General features: G+C 47.7%; 1 protein-coding gene across 2 annotated transcripts in view; it reads left to right on the top strand.

The window, feature by feature from the left end:
* The window catches only part of arhgef18b (rho/rac guanine nucleotide exchange factor (GEF) 18b), a 94641-nt gene that overhangs the window by 52648 nt on the left and 18585 nt on the right, over positions 1 to 23408 (top strand). For both annotated transcript variants that reach the window (XM_071346444.1, XM_071346443.1), the window contains 8 exons: positions 6757 to 6830; positions 7001 to 7183; positions 11121 to 11261; positions 11398 to 11516; positions 11638 to 11715; positions 11905 to 11952; positions 12564 to 12749; positions 22022 to 22267. In XM_071346444.1, the coding sequence (XP_071202545.1) occupies positions 6757 to 6830; positions 7001 to 7183; positions 11121 to 11261; positions 11398 to 11516; positions 11638 to 11715; positions 11905 to 11952; positions 12564 to 12749; positions 22022 to 22267 (1075 nt within the window). The remainder of the gene's footprint in view (positions 1 to 6756; positions 6831 to 7000; positions 7184 to 11120; positions 11262 to 11397; positions 11517 to 11637; positions 11716 to 11904; positions 11953 to 12563; positions 12750 to 22021; positions 22268 to 23408) is intronic.

The following is a 23408-nucleotide window of genomic DNA, read 5'->3' as shown; positions in this document are numbered from 1 at the left end:
GTAGATCTCCAGGAAGAGGGTTGGACTGAAAACCCACAGGACGGTATATCTCCAGGAAGAAGGTTTGACTGAAAACCCACAGAAGGTTGGACTGAAAACCCACAGGACGGTATATCTCCAGGAAGAGGGTTGGACTGAAAACCCACAGGACGGTATATCTCCAGGAAGAGGGTTGGACTGAAAACCCACAGGACGGTATATCTCCAGGAAGAGGGTTGGACTGAAAACCCACAGGACGGTATATCTCCAGGAAGAGGGTTGGACTGAAAACCCACAGGACGGTATATCTCCAGGAAGAGGGTTGGACTGAAAACCCACAGGACGGTATATCTCCAGGAAGAGGGTTGGACTGAAAACCCACAGGACGGTATATCTCCAGGAAGAGGGTTGGACTGAAAACCCACAGGACGGTATATCTCCAGGAAGAGGGTTGGGCATCCCTGATATAGAACCAAAAATGAAAGAAACGTTTAATGTGTGTGGGGGGAGGGGCTTGGTGTGCGGGGGATTCTATATATATATTCTATATATCGCCCAGCCCTATCTCCTCCCCTCTTCCTCGTCCACGCTTTCTCTCCGCTGAGCCAAACCAAACCGAGCTGTACTGAGCTGGATATCATGATGATATGATATGATGATATCATGGACTGGTTACTGGTTACTGAGCTGGATATCATGATGATATCATGGACTGGTTACTGGTTACTGAGCTTTACTGGTTACTGAGCTGGACTGGTTACTGGTTACTGAGCTGGACTGGTTACTGAGCTGGACTGGTTACTGGTTACTGAGCTGGACTGGTTACTGGTTACTGAGCTGGACTGGTTACTGAGCTTTACTGGTTACTGAGCTGGACTGGTTACTGGTTACTGAGCTGGACTGGTTACTGAGCTGGACTGGTTACTGGTTACTGAGCTGGACTGGTTACTGGTTACTGAGCTGGACTGGTTACTGGTTACTGAGCTGGACTGGTTACTGGTTACTGAGCTGGACTGGTTACTGGTTACTGAGCTGGACTGGTTACTGAGCTGGACTGGTTACTGAGCTGGACTGGTTACTGAGCTGGACTGGTTACTGGTTACTGAGCTGGACTGGTTACTGAGCTGGACTGGTTACTGGTTACTGAGCTGGACTGGTTACTGAGCTGGACTGGTTACTGGTTACTGAGCTGGACTGGTTACTGGTTACTGAGCTGGACTGGTTACTGAGCTGGACTGGTTACTGGTTACTGAGCTGGACTGGTTACTGAGCTGGACTGGTTACTGAGCTGGACTGGTTACTGGTTACTGAGCTGGACTGGTTACTGGTTACTCAGCTGGACTGGTTACTGAGCTGGACTGGTTACTGGTTACTGAGCTGGACTGGTTACTGGTTACTGAGCTGGACTGGTTACTGGTTACTGAGCTGGACTGGTTACTGGTTACTGAGCTGGACTGGTTACTGGTTACTGAGCTGGACTGGTTGCTGAGCTGGACTGGTTACTGAGCTGGACTGGTTACTGGTTACTGAGCTGGACTGGTTACTGGTTACTCAGCTGGACTGGTTACTGGTTACTCAGCTGGACTGGTTACTGGTTACTGAGCTGGACTGGTTACTGAGCTGGACTGGTTACTGGTTACTGAGCTGGACTGGTTACTGAGCTGGACTGGTTACTGGTTACTGAGCTGGACTGGTTACTGGTTACTGAGCTGGACTGGTTACTGGTTACTGAGCTGGACTGGTTACTGGTTACTGAGCTGGACTGGTTACTGAGCTGGACTGGTTACTGGTTACTGAGCTGGACTGGTTACTGGTTACTGAGCTGGACTGGTTACTGGTTACTGAGCTGGACTGGTTACTGAGCTGGACTGGTTACTGGTTACTGAGCTGGACTGGTTACTGGTTACTGAGCTGGACTGGTTACTGAGCTGGACTGGTTACTGGTTACTGAGCTGGACTGGTTACTGGTTACTGAGCTGGACTGGTTACTGGTTACTGAGCTGGACTGGTTACTGGTTACTGAGCTGGACTGGTTACTGGTTACTGAGCTGGACTGGTTACTGAGCTGGACTGGTTACTGAGCTGGACTGGTTACTGGTTACTGAGCTGGACTGGTTACTGGTTACTGAGCTGGACTGGTTACTGAGCTGGACTGGTTACTGAGCTGGACTGGTTACTGGTTACTGAGCTGGACTGGTTACTGGTTACTGAGCTGGACTGGTTACTGAGCTGGACTGGTTACTGAGCTGGACTGGTTACTGGTTACTGAGCTGGACTGGTTACTGAGCTGGACTGGTTACTGAGCTGGACTGGTTACTGAGCTGGACTGGTTACTGGTTACTGAGCTGGACTGGTTACTGAGCTGGACTGGTTACTGGTTACTGAGCTGGACTGGTTACTGAGCTGGACTGGTTACTGAGCTGGACTGGTTACTGGTTACTGAGCTGGACTGGTTACTGAGCTGGACTGGTTACTGGTTACTGAGCTGGACTGGTTACTGAGCTGGACTGGTTACTGAGCTGGACTGGTTACTGAGCTGGACTGGTTACTGAGCTGGACTGGTTACTGAGCTGGACTGGTTACTGAGCTGGACTGGTTACTGGTTACTGAGCTGGACTGGTTACTGAGCTGGACTGGTTACTGGTTACTGAGCTGGACTGGTTACTGGTTACTGAGCTGGACTGGTTACTGGTGACTGAGCTGGACTGGTTACTGGTGACTGAGCTGGACTGGTTACTGGTTACTGAGCTGGACTGGTTACTGAGCTGGACTGGTTACTGGTTACTGAGCTGGACTGGTTACTGAGCTGGACTGGTTACTGAGCTGGACTGGTTACTGGTTACTGAGCTGGACTGGTTACTGAGCTGGACTGGTTACTGGTTACTGAGCTGGACTGGTTACTGAGCTGGACTGGTTACTGGTTACTGAGCTGGACTGGTTACTGGTTACTGAGCTGGACTGGTTACTGGTTACTGAGCTGGACTGGTTACTGAGCTGGACTGGTTACTGAGCTGGACTGGTTACTGGTTACTGAGCTGGACTGGTTACTGGTTACTGAGCTGGACTGGTTACTGAGCTGGACTGGTTACTGAGCTGGACTGGTTACTGGTTACTGAGCTGGACTGGTTACTGGTTACTGAGCTGGACTGGTTACTGAGCTGGACTGGTTACTGAGCTGGACTGGTTACTGAGCTGGACTGGTTACTGGTTACTGAGCTGGACTGGTTACTGAGCTGGACTGGTTACTGGTTACTGAGCTGGACTGGTTACTGAGCTGGACTGGTTACTGAGCTGGACTGGTTACTGGTTACTGAGCTGGACTGGTTACTGGTTACTGAGCTGGACTGGTTACTGGTTACTGAGCTGGACTGGTTACTGGTTACTGAGCTGGACTGGTTACTGAGCTGGACTGGTTACTGGTTACTGAGCTGGACTGGTTACTGGTTACTCAGCTGGACTGGTTACTGAGCTGGACTGGTTACTGGTTACTGAGCTGGACTGGTTACTGGTTACTCAGCTGGACTGGTTACTGAGCTGGACTGGTTACTGGTTACTGAGCTGGACTGGTTACTGGTTACTGAGCTGGACTGGTTACTGGTTACTGAGCTGGACTGGTTACTGGTTACTGAGCTGGACTGGTTACTGGTTACTGAGCTGGACTGGTTACTGGTTACTGAGCTGGACTGGTTACTGGTTACTGAGCTGGACTGGTTACTGGTTACTGAGCTGGACTGGTTACTGGTTACTGAGCTGGACTGGTTACTGGTTACTGAGCTGGACTGGTTACTGAGCTGGACTGGTTACTGGTTACTGAGCTGGACTGGTTACTGGTTACTGAGCTGGACTGGTTACTGAGCTGGACTGGTTACTGAGCTGGACTGGTTACTGGTTACTGAGCTGGACTGGTTACTGAGCTGGACTGGTTACTGAGCTGGACTGGTTACTGAGCTGGACTGGTTACTGAGCTGGACTGGTTACTGGTTACTGAGCTGGACTGGTTACTGGTTACTGAGCTGGACTGGTTACTGAGCTGGACTGGTTACTGAGCTGGACTGGTTACTGGTTACTGAGCTGGACTGGTTACTGGTTACTGAGCTGGACTGGTTACTGAGCTGGACTGGTTACTGGTTACTGGGCTGGACTGGTTACTGGTTACTGGTTACTGGGCTGGACTGGTTACTGAGCTGGACTGGTTACTGGTTACTGAGCTGGACTGGTTACTGAGCTGGACTGGTTACTGAGCTGGACTGGTTACTGGTTACTGAGCTGGACTGGTTACTGAGCTGGACTGGTTACTGAGCTGGACTGGTTACTGGTTACTGAGCTGGACTGGTTACTGAGCTGGACTGGTTACTGAGCTGGACTGGTTACTGAGCTGGACTGGTTACTGGTTACTGAGCTGGACTGGTTACTGAGCTGGACTGGTTACTGGTTACTGAGCTGGACTGGTTACTGGTTACTGAGCTGGACTGGTTACTGGTGACTGAGCTGGACTGGTTACTGGTGACTGAGCTGGACTGGTTACTGGTGACTGAGCTGGACTGGTTACTGAGCTGGACTGGTTACTGGTTACTGAGCTGGACTGGTTACTGAGCTGGACTGGTTACTGGGCTGGACTGGTTACTGAGCTGGACTGGTTACTGGTTACTGAGCTGGACTGGTTACTGAGCTGGACTGGTTACTGGTTACTGAGCTGGACTGGTTACTGGTTACTGAGCTGGACTGGTTACTGGTTACTGAGCTGGACTGGTTACTGGTTACTGAGCTGGACTGGTTACTGGTTACTGAGCTGGACTGGTTACTGGTTACTGAGCTGGACTGGTTACTGGTTACTGAGCTGGACTGGTTACTGAGCTGGACTGGTTACTGGTTACTGAGCTGGACTGGTTACTGGTTACTGAGCTGGACTGGTTACTGAGCTGGACTGGTTACTGAGCTGGACTGGTTACTGGTTACTGAGCTGGACTGGTTACTGAGCTGGACTGGTTACTGAGCTGGACTGGTTACTGAGCTGGACTGGTTACTGAGCTGGACTGGTTACTGGTTACTGAGCTGGACTGGTTACTGAGCTGGACTGGTTACTGAGCTGGACTGGTTACTGAGCTGGACTGGTTACTGAGCTGGACTGGTTACTGAGCTGGACTGGTTACTGAGCTGGACTGGTTACTGGTTACTGAGCTGGACTGGTTACTGGTTACTGAGCTGGACTGGTTACTGGTTACTGAGCTGGACTGGTTACTGAGCTGGACTGGTTACTGAGCTGGACTGGTTACTGGTTACTGAGCTGGACTGGTTACTGGTTACTGAGCTGGACTGGTTACTGGTTACTGGGCTGGACTGGTTACTGGGCTGGACTGGTTACTGAGCTGGACTGGTTACTGGTTACTGAGCTGGACTGGTTGCTGAGCTGGACTGGTTACTGGTTACTGAGCTGGACTGGTTACTGGTTACTGAGCTGGACTGGTTACTGAGCTGGACTGGTTACTGGTTACTGAGCTGGACTGGTTACTGGTTACTGAGCTGGACTGGTTACTGGTTACTGAGCTGGACTGGTTACTGGTTACTGAGCTGGACTGGTTACTGGTTACTGAGCTGGACTGGTTACTGAGCTGGACTGGACTGGTTACTGAGCTGGACTGGTTACTGGTTACTGAGCTGGACTGGTTACTGAGCTGGACTGGTTACTGGTTACTGAGCTGGACTGGTTACAGCCACCACATTTTATTGGAACCGTGCGGAAAATAACTTATCAGAGTCGGCTCAGTTTGGTTTGGGTCGGCTCAGTTTGGTTTGGGTCGGCACAGTTTGGTTTGGGTCGGCACAGGTGAAAAGGTAGTCCTGCCCGTCTATACACCTCTCTGCCATACACCACCACCTCTGGGCCATACACCACCACCTCTGGGCCATACACCACCACCTCTGGGCCATACACCACCACCTCTGGGCCATACACCACCACCTCTGGGCCATACACCACCACCTCTGGGCCATACACCACCACCTCTGGGCCATACACCACCACCTCTGGGCCATACACCACCACCTCTCTGCCATACACCACCACCTCTCTGCCATACACCACCACCTCTCTGCCATACACCACCACCTCTCTGCCATACAGCTCATTTACAGGTGTTGATGCAGCACTGAGGAGCCATTTTGTGTATCCTGCGTTTCACTCCAGGGCCCGTATCCACAAAGCCCCTCAAAGTAGGAGTGCCGATCTGTCCATTTATCTTATTTATTAAGATCGTAAAATCAACTGATCCTAGATCAGCACACATACTCTGAAATGCTTTTATGGGTACGTGGCCCAGCTCATTAAAACGCATTACTCTGCCTAACCTGTGTCGTTTTAATGTCGACATTTCCTTCTCATTTTTCATTTTCATGACCTTTTACGAGACATGGGATGTCTTGTACCTGGTCACAGACTCAACAACTCTGGCAGAGTTCGTCTTGTGTGAGGGAGTAATCTTTTCTAATGAATTGGAGGTCTGGGTCTTCCACTCCCAGCAGCACCATACAGCCTGTGAGGAAACAGTGTGGCGCCATGCTTAACAACCATCTTTCACTCCAGCAGAACAAATTGTAAAACATCAGGTGGTTTAATACTGCTCCTCAATGGGACTAAGTAGATAAAAAGAGAACCTGGATACACAGTTGGTCCCCAGGACTGGAGTTGAGACTGCTTTGTATCTAAACCCAAGGCTTTGAGTCCTAGCTAACTCACCTAGCTAACTCACCTCTCTAACTCACCTCTCGCTCTCTCTCTAGTTGTCCACACACTGAGGAGAGACTCTTCAGTGAGCAGGAGGAGGCTCGAGCCGCCAGATTCAACGAGTTCCAAGGTAACTTACGACGACAGGACCAATGGCCTCGTCTTTGTAACAGTGTCATGTTGATGCTGGACCGCTAGGTGGCGGTCACGTACCAGTCAACATTCACCTTCAATGTTTCTGTTCCTGGTATTTAATGTAATGAACTCTTCATTAGTTCTGTCTCCGTTCTCCTCTCCCAGAGTGTCTGAGCCAGAAGGACGCCCAGATCGTGACGTTTCTGACAGAGAAGCTGCAGCTGTTTTCAGACATGTGTCTGGTGTCTGGTCACGAGGATACGACCTTTCGCTCCCGCCTAATGCTGCGAGGTGACGCCTCAGACCTCCACCTGGGGGAGACACTGCTCAAGGGGACCATCACTGATGGTACAACACACACACACACGCACATACGCACTTACACAAACACAAGGTACCACACACACACACACTTACACTTACACAAGGTAACACACACACACTGTGTCATATGGTATTGAAAGGAAAAACATATGATTTGAATGAAAGTATTTGAGTAAACATGTAAAGGAAGCTCATTTCAAATAGGCAGCGTTTCATATTAAACAGCGCGTCTTTCCAGTTCGCTGCAGTTAGCGACTGGAACGAGCTGCAACAAACACTCAAACTGGACAGTTTAATATCAATCTCTTCATTCAAAGACTCAATCATGGACACTCTTACTGACAGTTGTGGCTGTTTTGTGTGATGTATTGTTGTCTCTACCTTCTTGCCCTTTGTGCTGTTGTCTGTGGCCAACAATGTTTGTACCCTGTTTTGTACTGCTACCATGTTGTGCTGCTGCCATGTTGTGTTGCTGCCATGTTGTTGTCATGTTGTGTTGCTGCCATGCTGTGTTGTCATGTGTTGCTGCCATGCTGTGTTGTCATGTGTTGCTGCCATGCTGTGTTGTCATGTGTTGCTGCCTTGCTATTTTGTTGTCTTAGGTCTCTCTTTAGGTAGTGTTGTGGTGTCTCTCTTGTTGTGATGTGTGTTTTGTCCTATATTTATTTATTTAATTTAAATGTTTTAATCCCAGCCCGCAGGAACCCGTTTGCCTTTTGGTAGGCCGTCATTGTAAATAAGAATTTGTTCTTAACTGACTTGCCTCGTTAAATAAAGGTGAAATAAAAACATTAAATGCAGGAGTGGCTTCAGGACAAGTCTCTGAATGTCTCCCCAAATACAGGTGTCCCAAGCTTGTAGCGTCATACCCAAGAAGACTTGAGGCTGTAATTGCTGCCAAAGGATCTTCAGCAAAGTACTGAGTAAAGGGTCTGAATACTTATATAAATGTAATATTGATAAAACATCGAAGAAGAAAAAAAAGGAAAAACACCTGTCAGGTGCCAGACAGGGAGCTTAAGAAAGAAAATGTAATTATTTAGGCTATATTATTTAAAGGCTATAGCCTACAAATAAATAAATGGTGAAGCGAATCCGACACACTAGGCTGGTAGGGACATATCGCCTAAAATGACACCCAAATCTAACTGGCTGTAGCTCAGGACCTGAAGCAAGGATATGCAAATTCTTGGTACCATTTGAAAGGAAACACTTTGACGTTTGTGGAAATGTGAAATTAATGTAGGAGAATATACAAATTAGATCTGGTAAAATATAATATGAAGAGAAAAACATGCGTTTTCTATTTCTTCTGTTCCATCTTTGAAATGCAAGAGAAAGGCCATATCACTTAGGAGTCTAGGTGCAATTTAAATGTTGGCCACTAGGGTCCAGCAGTGTATGTGGAAAGTTTTAGACTGATCCAATGAATATTATATCTTTTTTCAATTGTATTGAACCTTTATTTAACTATAGGTAAGTCAGTTAAGAACAAATTCTTATTTACAATGGCGGCCTACCAAAAGGCCTCCTGCTGGGACGGGGGCTGGGATTAAAAATAAATTAAATAAAAATATAGGACAAACAACAACATGGTAGCAGCACAAAACAGGGTACAAACATTGTTGGGCACAGACAACAGCACAAAGGGCAAGAAGGTAGAGACAACAATACATTACTGTTCAAAATGTTGTATCAATTCTGCCCGATCCCGTACGTCCACAGTTTCGGCTCCCCTCTGGCAGGTTATTCCAGAGGCTGGTGTCATAGTAACTAAAGGCTGTCTCTCCATGCCTCTTGGTCCTAGGCTTTGGGATAGTTAAAAGGCTGTCTCTCCATGCCTCTTGGTCATAGGCTTTGGGATAGTTAAAAGGCTGTCTCCATGCCTCTTGGTACTAGGCTTTGGGTTAGTTATAAGGCTGTCTCTCCATGTCTCTTGGTCCTAGGCTTTGGGATAGTTACAAGGCTGTCTCTCCATGCCTCTTGGTCCTGGGCTTTGGGATAGTTACAAGGCTGTCTCTCCATGCCTCTTTGTCCTAGGCTTTGGGATAGTTAAAAGGCTGTCTCTCCATGCCTCTTGGTCCTGGGCTTTGGGATAGTTAAAAGGCTGTCTCTCCATGCCTCTTGGTCCTAGGCTTTGGGATAGTTAAAAGGCTGTCTCTCCATGCCTCTTGGTCCTGGGCTTTGGGATAGTTAAAAGGCTGTCTCTCCATGCCTCTTGGTCCTAGGCTTTGGGATAGTTATAAGGCTGTCTCTCCATGCCTCTTGGTCCTAGGCTTTGGGATAGTTATAAGGCTGTCTCTCCATGCCTCTTGGTCCTAGGCTTTGGGATAGTTATAAGGCTGTCTCTCCATGCCTCTTGGTCCTGGGCTTTGGGATAGTTAAAAGGCTGTCTCTCCATGCCTCCTGGTCCCTAGGCTTTGGGAGAGTTAAAAGGTTGTCTCTCCATGCCTCCTGGTCCCTAGGCTTTGGGAGAGTTAAAAGGCCAGAGGACCTGAGGGACCTACTGGGTACATAACTTAAAGCACGTCTGACATGTATTGGGGTGCACAATCATGGATTGATTTAAAAACCAATAGAAGAATATTAAAATGTATTCTAAAACTCACAGGCAGCCAGTGTTGAGACTTTAAAACCAGTGTAATATGTGCTTTCTGTCTTGTCTTGGTCTGTATCTGTGCTGCAGTATTATGTATGTTTTGCAGTTGACCAATTTGCAGTTGACCAATGTCTTTCTTGGGTAGACCAGACAGGAGAGCATTACAGTAGTCAAGCCTGCTAGTAATAAAAGCATGGATGAGTCTCTCTGTCTCAGCCTGAGAGAGAAATGGCCGCACCTTTGCAATGTTCCTCAGGTGGTAAAAGCTATTTTGGTCACATTCCTAATGTGTGATTTGAAATTTAGTTCAGAATCTAAAATGACACACAGGTTTTTTAACCTGGTGTCTTATCTTTATTTCCCGTGAATTAAAATGTGCTGCCAGACTCAAACAATAAGTAACTCTGTCTTTATTCAGTTGGAGGAAGTTGTGAGCCATCTAAATATTTAAATCACTTAATGCAGTCTAATTTATCTGTGGAGATAACATTTCTGTGGCACCAGATGTTTTTAAGTTGTGTATCGTCTCTGTATCAGTGAAAATCAATGCTGTGCTTTCTAATAACAGTGCCAAGTGGTTATTTATATATATATATATATAAACTGAACAGTACCTGGATTAGTTTAATCAGATGTGTTAGATCTGTTACCGTAGGAGGGTCGGCTCCTCACTACACCCGTCTGTTACCGTAGGAGGGTCGGCTCCTCGCTACACCCGTCTGTTACCGTAGGAGGGTCGGCTCCTCGCTACACCCGTCTGTTACCGTAGGAGGGTCGGCTCCTCGCTACACCCATCTGTTACCGTAGGAGGGTCGGCTCCTCGCTGCACCCGTCTGTTACCGTAGGAGGGTCGGCTCCTCGCTACACCCGTCTGTTACCGTAGGAGGGTCGGCTCCTCGCTGCACCCGTCTGTTACCGTAGGAGGGTCGGCTCCTCGCTACACCCGTCTGTTACCGTAGGAGGGTCGGCTCCTCGCTGCACCCATCTGTTACCGTAGGAGGGTCGGCTCCTCGCTGCACCCGTCTGTTACCGTAGGAGGGTCGGCTCCTCGCTGCACCCGTCTGTTACCGTAGGAGGGTCGGCTCCTCGCTGCACCCGTCTGTTACCGTAGGAGGGTCGGCTCCTCGCTGCACCCGTCTGTTACCGTAGGAGGGTCGGCTCCTCGCTGCACCCATCTGTTACCGTAGGAGGGTCGGCTCCTCGCTGCACCCGTCTGTTACCGTAGGAGGGTCGGCTCCTCGCTGCACCCGTCTGTTACCGTAGGAGGGTCGGCTCCTCGCTAATCTTGTCCTATCATAAAGACAGCCTTGAAACGTTGTTAATCTCTCTCTCTCCTCCCCCCTCCCGCCTCCCCCTCCATAGTGGAGAGTCTTCAGAACCTGTTGCTGTCTGGTGTGAGAGAGCCAGCTTCACGTCTAGAGGAGGGTTCAGGGTCCGGGGCTCTGCCCAGGAGAGCAGACACCTTCGGGGGCTATGACAGCAGGCCCATCATCCTCAACAAGAGTGAGTCGACTGCGCCTGCCTGCTCTGAGCCCCGTATCCACAAAGCATCTTGGAGTACGAATGCTGATCTCATCTCTGTCCATAGAATCATATATTATGATCTAGAAGGCGTTTGACTCTGTGTTTGTGTTACAAGGCATTGTGAAGAAGAAGAAGCACAGTGGAGGGGGCATGGCCAGAGACGGGACCCAGAAAGGCTGCTCTGACCCCCAGCTTACGAAGATCCGGGCTAGTCAGACCCTGGAGCAACCACAGGTGGGTCAAATATACAAACACACACCCTACACAACAGTGTGTAATGGTGTGTGTGTGTGTGTGTGTGTGTAATGGTGGTGTGTAATGGGGGTTATGTGTGTGTATAATGTGTGATGTACAGGCTGATGATGATGAGGAGGAAGAGGCCTCTCCAGCCACCTGGAACCCCATCTGGTCCAACACCTTCCCCGAGGCTGAGGTAGGAGATATGCTCATTTCAGTTGGTCTTGTAACCTCTGTTAAGCTTTTTCAAATCTTATGTGTTATTATGGCCTCTATAAGGTGTGCCCAGAGTGTCCAAACCAGCGGTATAAAACGGTCGTGTATCTATGGCGCTAACCTACAGTTTGTCTGTCCTTCTCTTTCCTAACGTTCCTGTCTCAACCAGTTCTTTGACCGGGTGCTGATGCTGTCCCAGAGACTCTACAGCCTGCAGGTAAACGAGACACTCACGTTTCCCTAGATACCCTCTCAACACCCTCTCAACATACTCCACGTGACATGTAGCTCTCCTCCTGTCCTGTCCTGTCTTGTCCAGTCCTGTCCAGTCATGTCCTGTCTTGTCCAGTCCTGTCCAGTCATGTCCTGTCCAGTCATGTCATGTCCTGTCCAGTCATGTCGAGTCCTGTCCAGTCATGTCCTGTCTTGTCCAGTCCTGTCCAGTCATGTCCTGTCCAGTCATGTCGAGTCCTGTCCAGTCATGTCCTGTCTTGTCCAGTCCTGTTCTGTCCAGTCCTGTTCTGTCCAGTTCTGTCCTGTTCTGTCCAGTCCTGTTCTGTCCAGTTCTGTTCTGTCCAGTCCTGTCCTGTCTGTGTGACTGGGCCATAAACAGTCAACAGGACTGCAGTCTTCTTACCAGGGCCAGACCCCAAAAACCAGTCTGTTTGCATGTGAACACAAATGTTAAAATGACATCACATGGAGACTGCTAGACTCGCGTTTTGTTTGGTTATGGTCTGTGACCACAAGCCTTGTGCTTTCAAGAAGTTGACCCACATCTCCCCTCCCTTCGTCCCCGTGCTCCCCTCCTGTCTCCCCTCCCTTCAGGCCATCATCGCCAAGCAGGACAGCCACATCGAGCTGCAACGCGCCTCCCTCACTGAGCGCGCCTCCTTCCCTGGGCGTCATCGCGGCAACGTTCTCCTGGAGCAGGAGAAACAGAGGACGTTGGCCCTGCAGAGGGAGGAGCTGGCCAGCTTCCACAAGCTGCAGTCACAGCACCGTCAGGAGCAGGTGGGACTCAGTGGAAATGGCAGCGTCCTTCCATTTGATTTTTAGTAGCCTTCCGGGTTGTCTTCGTTCCAGCTCTGCGTGCAGGTGATTAAATGTCACAGTGCTAGGAGAAAGGCACCACGTTAGTATGAGCATCATGATTATTTCTGCACAAACAAAAGGCCGTGCCCCCCCCCCTCTAAACCTCTTTCTCAATGCTAAGGATCCAGAGCAAGTTCTGCACATGTTATTTTACACACAAAATGTTTTCTATGTAGCTGCTGCTCACCCCCCTCCCTTCACGTTTCTCTCTCTACTCCCCCCTTCCCTTCACGTTTCTCTCTCTACTCCCCCCTTCCCTTCACGTTTCTCTCTTTACTCCCCCCCCTCCCTTCACGTTTCTCTCTTTACTCCCCCCTTCCCTTCACGTTTCTCTCTCTACTCCCCCCTTCCCTTCACGTTTCTCTCTCTACTCCCCCCTTCCCTTCACGTTTCTCTCTCTACTCCCCCCTTCCCTTCACGTTTCTCTCTTTACTCCCCCCCCTCCCTTCACGTTTCTCTCTCTACTCCCCCCCTCCCTTCACGTTTCTCTCTCTACTCCCCCCTTCACGTTTCTCTCTTTACTCCCCCCCTCCCTTCACGTTTCTCTCTTTACTCCCCCCCTCCCTTCACGTTTCTCTCTCTACTCCCCCCTCCCTTCACGTTTCTCTCTCTACTCCCCCCCTCCCTTCACGTTTCTCTCTCTACTCCCCCCCTCCCTTCACGTTTCTCTCTTTACTCCCCCCCTCCCTTCACGTGTCTCTCTTTACTCCCCCCCTCCCTTCACGTGTCTCTCTTTACTCCCCCCTCCCTTCACGTTTCTCTCTTTACTCCCCCCTCCCTTCACGTTTCTCTCTTTACTCCCCCCTCCCTTCACGTTTCTCTCTTTACTCCCCCCCTCCCTTCACGTTTCTCTCTTTACTCACCCCCTCTCTTCACGTGTCTCTCTTTACTCCCCCCCTCCCTTCACGTGTCTCTCTTTACTCCCCCCCTCCCTTCACGTGTCTCTCTTTACTCCCCCCCTCCCTTCACGTGTCTCTCTTTACTCCCCGCCTCCCTTCACGTGTCTCTCTTTACTCCCCCCCTCCCTTCACGTGTCTCTCTTTACTCCCCCCCTCCCTTCACGTGTCTCTCTTTACTCCCCCCCTCCCTTCACGTGTCTCTCTTTACTCCCCCCCTCCCTTCACGTGTCACTCTTTACTCCCCCCCTCCCTTCACGTGTCTCTCTTTACTCCCCCCCTCCCTTCACGTGTCTCTCTTTACTCCCCCCCTCCCTTCACGTGTCTCTCTTTACTCCCCCCCTCCCTTCACGTGTCTCTCTTTACTCCCCCCCTCCCTTCACGTGTCTCTCTTTACTCCCCCCCTCCCTTCACGTGTCTCTCTTTACTCCCCCCCTCCCTTCACGTGTCTCTCTTTACTCCCCCCCTCCCTTCACGTGTCTCTCTTTACTCCCCCCCTCCCTTCACGTGTCTCTCTTTACTCCCCCCCTCCCTTCACGTGTCTCTCTTTACTCCCCCCCCTCCCTTTACGTGTCTCTCTTTACTCCCCCCTCCCTTCACGTTTCTCTCTCTACTCCCCCCCTCCCTTCACGTGTCTCTCTTTACTCCCCCCCTCCCTTCACGCGTCTCTCTTTACTCCCCCCCTCCCTTCACGTGTCTCTCTTTACTCCCCCCCTCCCTTCACGTGTCTCTTTATCCCCCCCCTCCCTTCACGTGTCTCTCTTTACCCCCCCCCTCCCTTCACGTGTCTCTGTTTTACCCCCCCCCTCCCTTCACGTGTCTCTCTTTACCCCCCCCTCCCTTCACGTGTCTCTCTTTACCCCCCCCTCCCTTCACGTTTCTCTCTTTACAATGATGATTACATTTCAATAATTAGACTGGCTGTCTGCCTCCTGCTATAGCCAACGTTTACAATGATGATTACATCTCAATAATTAGACTGGCTGTCTGCCTCCTGCTATAGTCAACATTCACAATGATGATTACATCTCAATAATTAGACTGGCTGTCTGCCTCCTGCTATAGTCAACGTTTACAATGATGATTACATCTCAATAATTAGACTGGCTGTCTGCCTCCTGCTATAGCCAACGTTTACAATGATGATTACATCTGTAATTAGACTGGCTGTCTGCCTCCTGCTATAGCCAACGTTTACAATGATGATTACATCTCAATAATTAGACTGGCTGTCTGCCTCCTGCTATAGTCAACGTTTACAATGATGATTACATCTCAATAATTAGACTGGCTGTCTGCCTCCTGCTATAGTCAACGTTTACAATGATGATTACATCTCAATAATTAGACTGGCTGTCTGCCTCCTGCTATAGTCAATGTTTACAATGATGATTACATCTCAATAATTAGACTGGCTGTCTGCCTCCTGCTATAGTCAACGTTTACAATGATGATTACATCTCAATAATTAGACTGGCTGTCTGCCTCCTGCTATAGCCAACGTTTACAATGATGATTACATCTCAATAATTAGACTGGCTGTCTGCCTCCTGCTATAGTCAACGTTTACAATGATGATTACATCTCAATAATTAGACTGGCTGTCTGCCTCCTGCTATAGCCAACGTTTACAATGATGATTACATCTCAATAATTAGACTGGCTGTCTGCCTCCTGCTATAGCCAACGTTTACAATGATGATTACATCTCAATAATTAGACTGTCTGTCTGCCTCCTGCTATAGCCAACGTTTACAATGATGATTACATCTCAATAATTAGACTGGCTGTCTGCCTCCTGCTATAGTCAACGTTTACAATGATGATTACATCTCAATAATTAGACTGGCTGTCTGCCTCCTGCTATAGCCAACGTTTACAATGATGATTACATCTCAATAATTAGACTGGCTGTCTGCCTCCTGCTATAGTCAACGTTTACAATGATGATTACATCTCAATAATTAGACTGGCTGTCTGCCTCCTGCTATAGCCAACGTTTACAATGATGATTACATCTCAATAATTAGACTGGCTGTCTGCCTCCTGCTATAGCCAACGTTTACAATGATGATTACATCTGTAATTAGACTGGCTGTCTGCCTCCTGCTATAGTCAACGTTTACAATGATGATTACATCTCAATAATTAGACTGGCTGTCTGCCTCCTGCTATAGCCAACGTTTACAATGATGATTACATCTGTAATTAGACTGGCTGTCTGCCTCCTGCTATAGCCAACGTTTACAATGATGATTACATCTCAATAATTAGACTGGCTGTCTGCCTCCTGCTATAGCCAACGTTTACAATGATGATTACATCTCAATAATTAGACTGGCTGTCTGCCTCCTGCTATAGCCAACGTTTACAATGATGATTACATCTCAATAATTAGACTGGCTGTCTGCCTCCTGCTATAGCCAACGTTTACAATGATGATTACATCTCAATAATTAGACTGGCTGTCTGCCTCCTGCTATAGCCAACATTTACAATGATGATTACATCTCAATAATTAGACTGGCTGTCTGCCTCCTGCTATAGCCAACGTTTACAATGATGATTACATCTGTAATTAGACTGGCTGTCTGCCTCCTGCTATAGCCAACGTTTACAATGATGATTACATCTCAATAATTAGACTGGCTGTCTGCCTCCTGCTATAGCCAACGTTTACAATGATGATTACATCTCAATAATTAGACTGGCTGTCTGCCTCCTGCTATAGCCAACGTTTACAATGATGATTACATCTCAATAATTAGACTGGCTGTCTGCCTCCTGCTATAGCCAACATTTACAATGATGATTACATCTGTAATTAGACTGGCTGTCTGCCTCCTGCTATAGTCAACGTTTACAATGATGATTACATCTCAATAATTAGACTGGCTGTCTGCCTCCTGCTATAGTCAACGTTTACAATGATGATTACATCTCAATAATTAGACTGGCTGTCTGCCTCCTGCTATAGCCAACGTTTACAATGATGATTACATCTCAATAATTAGACTGGCTGTCTGCCTCCTGCTATAGCCAACGTTTACAATGATGATTACATCTCAATAATTAGACTGGCTGTCTGCCTCCTGCTATAGCCAACATTTACAATGATGATTACATCTGTAATTAGACTGGCTGTCTGCCTCCTGCTATAGTCAACGTTTACAATGATGATTACATCTCAATAATTAGACTGGCTGTCTGCCTCCTGCTATAGCCAACGTTTACAATGATGATTACATCTGTAATTAGACTGGCTGTCTGCCTCCTGCTATAGTCAACGTTTACAATGATGATTACATCTCAATAATTAGACTGGCTGTCTGCCTCCTGCTATAGCCAACGTTTACAATGATGATTACATCTCAATAATTAGACTGGCTGTCTGCCTCCTGCTATAGTCAACGTTTACAATGATGATTACATCTCAATAATTAGACTGTCTGTCTGTGTCTTGCTATAGCCAACGTTTACAATGATGATTACATCTCAATAATTAGACTGGCTGTCTGCCTCCTGCTATAGCCAACGTTTACAATGATGATTACATCTGTAATTAGACTGGCTGTCTGCCTCCTGCTATAGTCAACGTTTACAATGATGATTACATCTCAATAATTAGACTGGCTGTCTGCCTCCTGCTATAGCCAACGTTTACAATGATGATTACATCTCAATAATTAGACTGGCTGTCTGCCTCCTGCTATAGCCAACGTTTACAATGATGATTACATCTCAATAATTAGACTGGCTGTCTGCCTCCTGCTATAGCCAACGTTTACAATGATTACATCTCAATAATTAGACTGGCTGTCTGCCTCCTGCTATAGCCAACGTTTACAATGATGATTACATCTCAATAATTAGACTGGCTGTCTGCCTCCTGCTATAGCCAACGTTTACAATGATGATTACATCTCAATAATTAGACTGGCTGTCTGCCTCCTGCTATAGCCAACGTTTACAATGATGATTACATCTCAATAATTAGACTGGCTGTCTGCCTCCTGCTATAGTCAACGTTTACAATGATAATTACATCTCAATAATTAGACTGGCTGTCTGCCTCCTGCTATAGTCAACGTTTACAATGATGATTACATCTCAATAATTAGACTGGCTGTCTGTGTCTTGCTATAGCCAACGTTTACAATGATGATTACATCTCAATAATTAGACTGGCTGTCTGTGTCTTGCTATAGCCAACGTTTACAATGATGATTACATCTCAATAATTAGACTGTCTGTCTGTGTCTTGCTATAGCCAACGTTTACAATGATGATTACATCTCAATAATTAGACTGTCTGTCTGTGTCTTGCTATAGCCAACGTTTACAATGATGATTACATCTCAATAATTAGACTGTCTGTCTGTGTCTTGCTATAGTCAACGTTTACAATGATGATTACATCTCAATAATTAGACTGTCTGTCTGTGTCTTGCTATAGCCAACGTTTACAATGATGATTACATCTCAATAATTAGACTGGCTGTCTGCCTCCTGCTATAGTCAACGTTTACAATGATGATTACATCTGTAATTAGACTGGCTGTCTGCCTCCTGCTATAGCCAACGTTTACAATGATGATTACATCTCAATAATTAGACTGGCTGTCTGCCTCCTGCTATAGTCAACGTTTACAATGATGATTACATCTCAATAATTAGACTGGCTGTCTGCCTCCTGCTATAGCCAACGTTTACAATGATGATTACATCTCAATAATTAGACTGGCTGTCTGCCTCCTGCTATAGTCAACGTTTACAATGATGATTACATCTCAATAATTAGACTGTCTGTCTGTGTCTTGCTATAGCCAACGTTTACAATGATGATTACATCTCAATAATTAGACTGGCTGTCTGTGTCTTGCTATAGCCAACGTTTACAATGATGATTACATCTCAATAATTAGACTGGCTGTCTGTGTCTTGCTATAGCCAACGTTTACAATGATGATTACATCTCAATAATTAGACTGTCTGTCTGTGTCTTGCTATAGCCAACGTTTACAATGATGATTACATCTCAATAATTAGACTGTCTGTCTGTGTCTTGCTATAGTCAACGTTTACAATGATGATTACATCTCAATAATTAGACTGTCTGTCTGTGTCTTGCTATAGCCAACGTTTACAATGATGATTACATCTCAATAATTAGACTGTCTGTCTGTGTCTTGCTCGTGTTTGATATGCTGTCTAGATAGCTGCATGTAACTCCCCACTTGAATTTAGCGTTTGGGTCAAAAACATCTGTCTTTTTTTTCTTTCTTTTTTTCTTTCTTTAAAAAAAATGTTATCCCCTTTTTCTCCCCAATTTTCGTGGTATCCAATCGCTAGTAATTACTATCTTGTCTCATCGCTACAACTCCCGTACGGGCTCGGGAGAGACGAAGGTCGAAAGCCATGCGTCCTCCGAAGCACAACCCAACCAAGCCGCACTGCTTCTTAACACAGCGCGCCTCCAACCCGGAAGCCAGCCGCACCAATGTGTCGGAGGAAACACCATGCACCTGGCCCCCTTGGTTAGCGCGCACTGCGCCCGGCCCGCCACAGGAGTCGCTGGAGCGCGATGAGACAAGGATATCCCTACCGGCCAAACCCTCCCTAACCCGGACGACGCTAGCCCAATTGTGCGTCGCCCCACAGACCTCCCGGTTGCGACAGAGCCTGGGCGCGAACCCAGAGACTCTGGTGGCGCAGCTAGCACTGCGATGCAGCCCTAGACCACTGCGCCACAAAAACATCTCTGTCTTAACCAAACACAGGTTGATATTTCCCCTGTCAATAGAGAGCAATAATAATGGCGTGTTTTGGTAGGCATCGTCTATAATAGTTTGAGCATGTCTACCATGTATTTTGTGTACAACATTCATCGCCGATCAAGTAGGGGGAGGAAGCGGGCAGGCGAGCACGAGCAGCAGCCGAATACGCAGGTCGGTTGTGGGCAAAGAAGACATATTCAAGTTGCAGTTGGTCCAGAACAGAGCAGCACGTATTTCAGAGGGGGAATGTCATACCCTTTACAGACAGACTTTACTGTATTTTGTGTTTAAAAAAAAAAAAAAAAGATCTGGCAATGTTTTTGTTTTTTTTAGAACCCAATTCATAATCCCATTGATTATATCTCCCGTGCCGGGGAGTAGGAGTCACCGTGGATTTGGTGTTTTTGCTATTTTATTTGGATCAAATCTAAGTTTTATTTGTCATGTGCGCCGAATACAACAGGTGTAGTAGACCTTGCAGTGAAATGCTGAATACAACAGGTGTAGTAGACCTTGCAGTGAAATGCTTACTTACAGGCTCTAACCAATAGTGCAAAAAAAATCTTATTTCACAACCTCCCCAGGATATAAGAGTTGCCTTTACGAGATCAAGTAAAATAGACCTACACTTGAATTAGGCTTCATTATCGCAAGCTAAATGCTAATGTTCAGTGATAGATGAGTAAACGAATAGATGAGCTATACAGCAGGTAGCCTAGTGGTTAGAGCGTTGGGCAGGTAGCCTAGTGGTTAGAGCGTTGGGCAGTTAGCCTAGTGGTTAGAGTGTTGGACAGGTAGCCTAGTGGTTAGAGAGCGTTGGGCAGGTAGCCTAGTGGTTAGAGCGTTGGGCAGGTAGCCTAGTGGTTAGAGCGTTGGGCAGGTAGCCTAGTGGTTAGAGCGTTGGACAGGTAGCCTAGTGGTTAGAGCGTTGGGCAGGTAGCCTAGTGGTTAGAGCGTTGGGCAGGTAGCCTAGTGGTTAGAGCGTTGGACAGGTAGCCTAGTGGTTAGAGCGTTGGACAGGTAGCCTAGTGGTTAGAGCGTTGGGCAGGTAGCCTAGTGGTTAGAGCGTTGGGCAGGTAGCCTAGTGGTTAGAGCGTTGGGCAGGTAGCCTAGTGGTTAGAGCGTTGGACAGGTAGCCTAGTGGTTAGAGCGTTGGACAGGTAGCCTAGTGGTTAGAGCGTTGGGCAGGTAGCCTAGTGGTTAGAGCGTTGGGCAGGTAGCCTGGTGGTTAGAGCGTTGGGCAGGTAGCCTAGTGGTTAGAGCGTTGGGCAGGAAGCCTAGTGGTTAGAGCGTTGGGCAGGTAGCCTAGTGGTTAGAGCGTTGGGCAGGTATCCTAGTGGTTAGAGCGTTGGACAGGTGGCCTAGTGGTTAGAGCGTTGGACAGGTAGCCTAGTGGTTAGAGAGCGTTGGGCCAGTAACCGAAAGGTTGCTGGATCGAATCCCCGAGCTGACAAGGTAAAAATCTGTCATTCTGCCCCTGAGCAAGGCAGTTAACCCACTGTTCCCCGTGCCCTGAGCAAGGCAGTTAACCCACTGTTCCCCGTGCCCTGAGCAAGGCAGTTAACCCACTGTTCCCCGTGCCCTGAGCAAGGCAGTTAACCCACTGTTCCCCGTGCCCTGAGCAAGGCAGTTAACCCACTGTTCCCCGTGCCCTGAGCAAGGCAGTTAACCCACTGTTCCCCGTGCCCTGAGCAAGGCAGTTAACCCACTGTTCCCCGTGCCCTGAGCAAGGCAGTTAACCCACTGTTCCCCGGGCGCCGAAGACGTGGATGTCTTAACCCACAGCCCCTCCCTTTACCACCTCCACTTATTTGCCCAGCCAGAGAATTAACCATATAATATAATAATATAATATACAGCCCCCCCCCCCCCCCCCTTTACCACCTCCACTTATTTGGCCAGCCAGAGAATTAACCAAATATACAGACAGAGATTCAGTTCAACAAAGTCACATTGATTGATTTAAGACTAGTTTCAGGCTTTTGGTCAAGAGTAGGCCTAGGTTACTGAGCGATTACAAGTCAAGAGAAAAATAATCCACTTGTTAAACTACAAAACATTCTGGCAAAATGTTCTGATCCGTGCTGATAATTGAGCCAACTAGACAAGGTGATTATGAGCAGCACTCACATCAACTTAGCATTTCCACAACCTAATTGTATTGTAGCCTAACCAATATCCAAACGGAGATTTTAGTGAAAAGAAAATGTATTGATTTATTAAGACGAGCCCCCCCCTTGCTTGTCTCAAAGCAGCACGAAACGATGCCGAAATAGTTGACCGCTATTGCTTCAAATGTATTAGAATATCATCATTGGATGATTTGGGGAGTTTTAGTCAACAACTATTTGATGCCTTTAAAAAAATATATATATATATATATATATAACACATACAAAGAAATATTTAACCACTGAACTTTCGGGTTCCAGAAAATCCTGAACCGCAGCCACTTCGAAGAAAAACTGCATTATACCAGTCTGCATGAAGTAGAGGTGAACCTTGTGTTTGTCCCCAGGCTCGCTGGGAGAGGGAGCGGGAGCGCCACCGGCTGCAGGCCGAGGCCATGGAGGGGATGCTGAGGCAGAGGGAGGAGGACTGCAGGAGGCTGGAGGAGAAGCTGGCGGAAGAGAGGGAGGACCTGGAGAGACAGAGAGAGACGTACCAACAGGATCTGGAGAGACTGAGGGAGTCGACCCGCACAGTGGAGAAGGAGAAGGAACGCCTGGAGCAGCAGAGGAAGATCAAGAGGAAGACCATTGAGGTGGGGATGTCTCTCTCGCGCACACACACACACACACACACACACACACACACATTACACTTACACCCTATGTCCATTTGGTATCGCTCTGCTATCCGTACCAGCAGAAGTCGCATATGGCTAAAACACGACTTGCCCCAACCCCACACCTCATTGGTGGTTAACAACTAAAGCTTTCAAGTTATCTGGTGACCTACCAACCCATTTCACCAAGCCATGTCACAGTATCAAGCCAAGACCCAAGAATGAGGGATTCTACTCGATGGCACTAACTCAAAGTAAAAATTAGCTATATCCTAAACATGATTTTCTTTTGATATTTTTGGTCTGAATTTAAGGTTAGCATTGTGGCTAGGCTTAAGGTTAGTTTTAAAATCACATTTTAAGAAGATAAATTGTGGAAATAGGCAGTGTTTATGACTTTGTGGCTGTGGTAACTAGTGACGACCAAGAAGGCCCTGATCCGCCATTTTGGAAACCCACACTGATCTCTTCTCCCCATCGAGATGGAGGACTCATCTTTGTATCGTCTGTGACAGCATGGCCAGCTCCATTGATGCAATCTCAATTTTGAAGTAGTTAATTTTCTTCAGGATTTGCTGATCCCTCCTGATGACCCAGTTGGACATGACTCCAACAGGGTCACCAGGAGGGATCAGCCAATGAAGTTGGACGCCCCACCCAGTTGACAACATTAAAATGGTGGAAGCCCTTAATGGCGCTGCCTGTGCCAACACTGCCTTTTGTCCACTACAGGCCTCTATCATGTTCTGTTTCCCCCTCATATCCTTCCCCATCCAGCATAGCAAACACCTCTGCTGTGTTTCAGTGTTCCCTTTGCTCTGTCCCTATGCCAACAGGAGAACAGAGGCACACAAATACTGAAGATACTCCCTCCCCACCTCCTTTGTTCCCTCCCCTCCCTCCTTTGTTCCCTCCCCTCCCTCCTTTGTTCCCTCCCTCCTTTGTTCCCTCCCCTCCGTCCATCCCTCCTTCCCCCTTGTCTGTCTGGATTCCTATAACAGCCCACACACTTGCGCACACACACACACCTGCCACTTCCCTTAGACTGTTTACTGATGGGCAGTGTGATAACCACAGCAGTAGCACAGTAATGGGGGAAACACACACACACACATAT

Source organism: Salvelinus alpinus, chromosome 16 (genome assembly GCF_045679555.1).
Source record: "Salvelinus alpinus chromosome 16, SLU_Salpinus.1, whole genome shotgun sequence".
NCBI lineage: Eukaryota > Metazoa > Chordata > Actinopteri > Salmoniformes > Salmonidae > Salvelinus > Salvelinus alpinus.
Note: the sequence above shows the minus strand (reverse complement) of the source record. Positions and strands in the feature narration are given on the sequence as shown.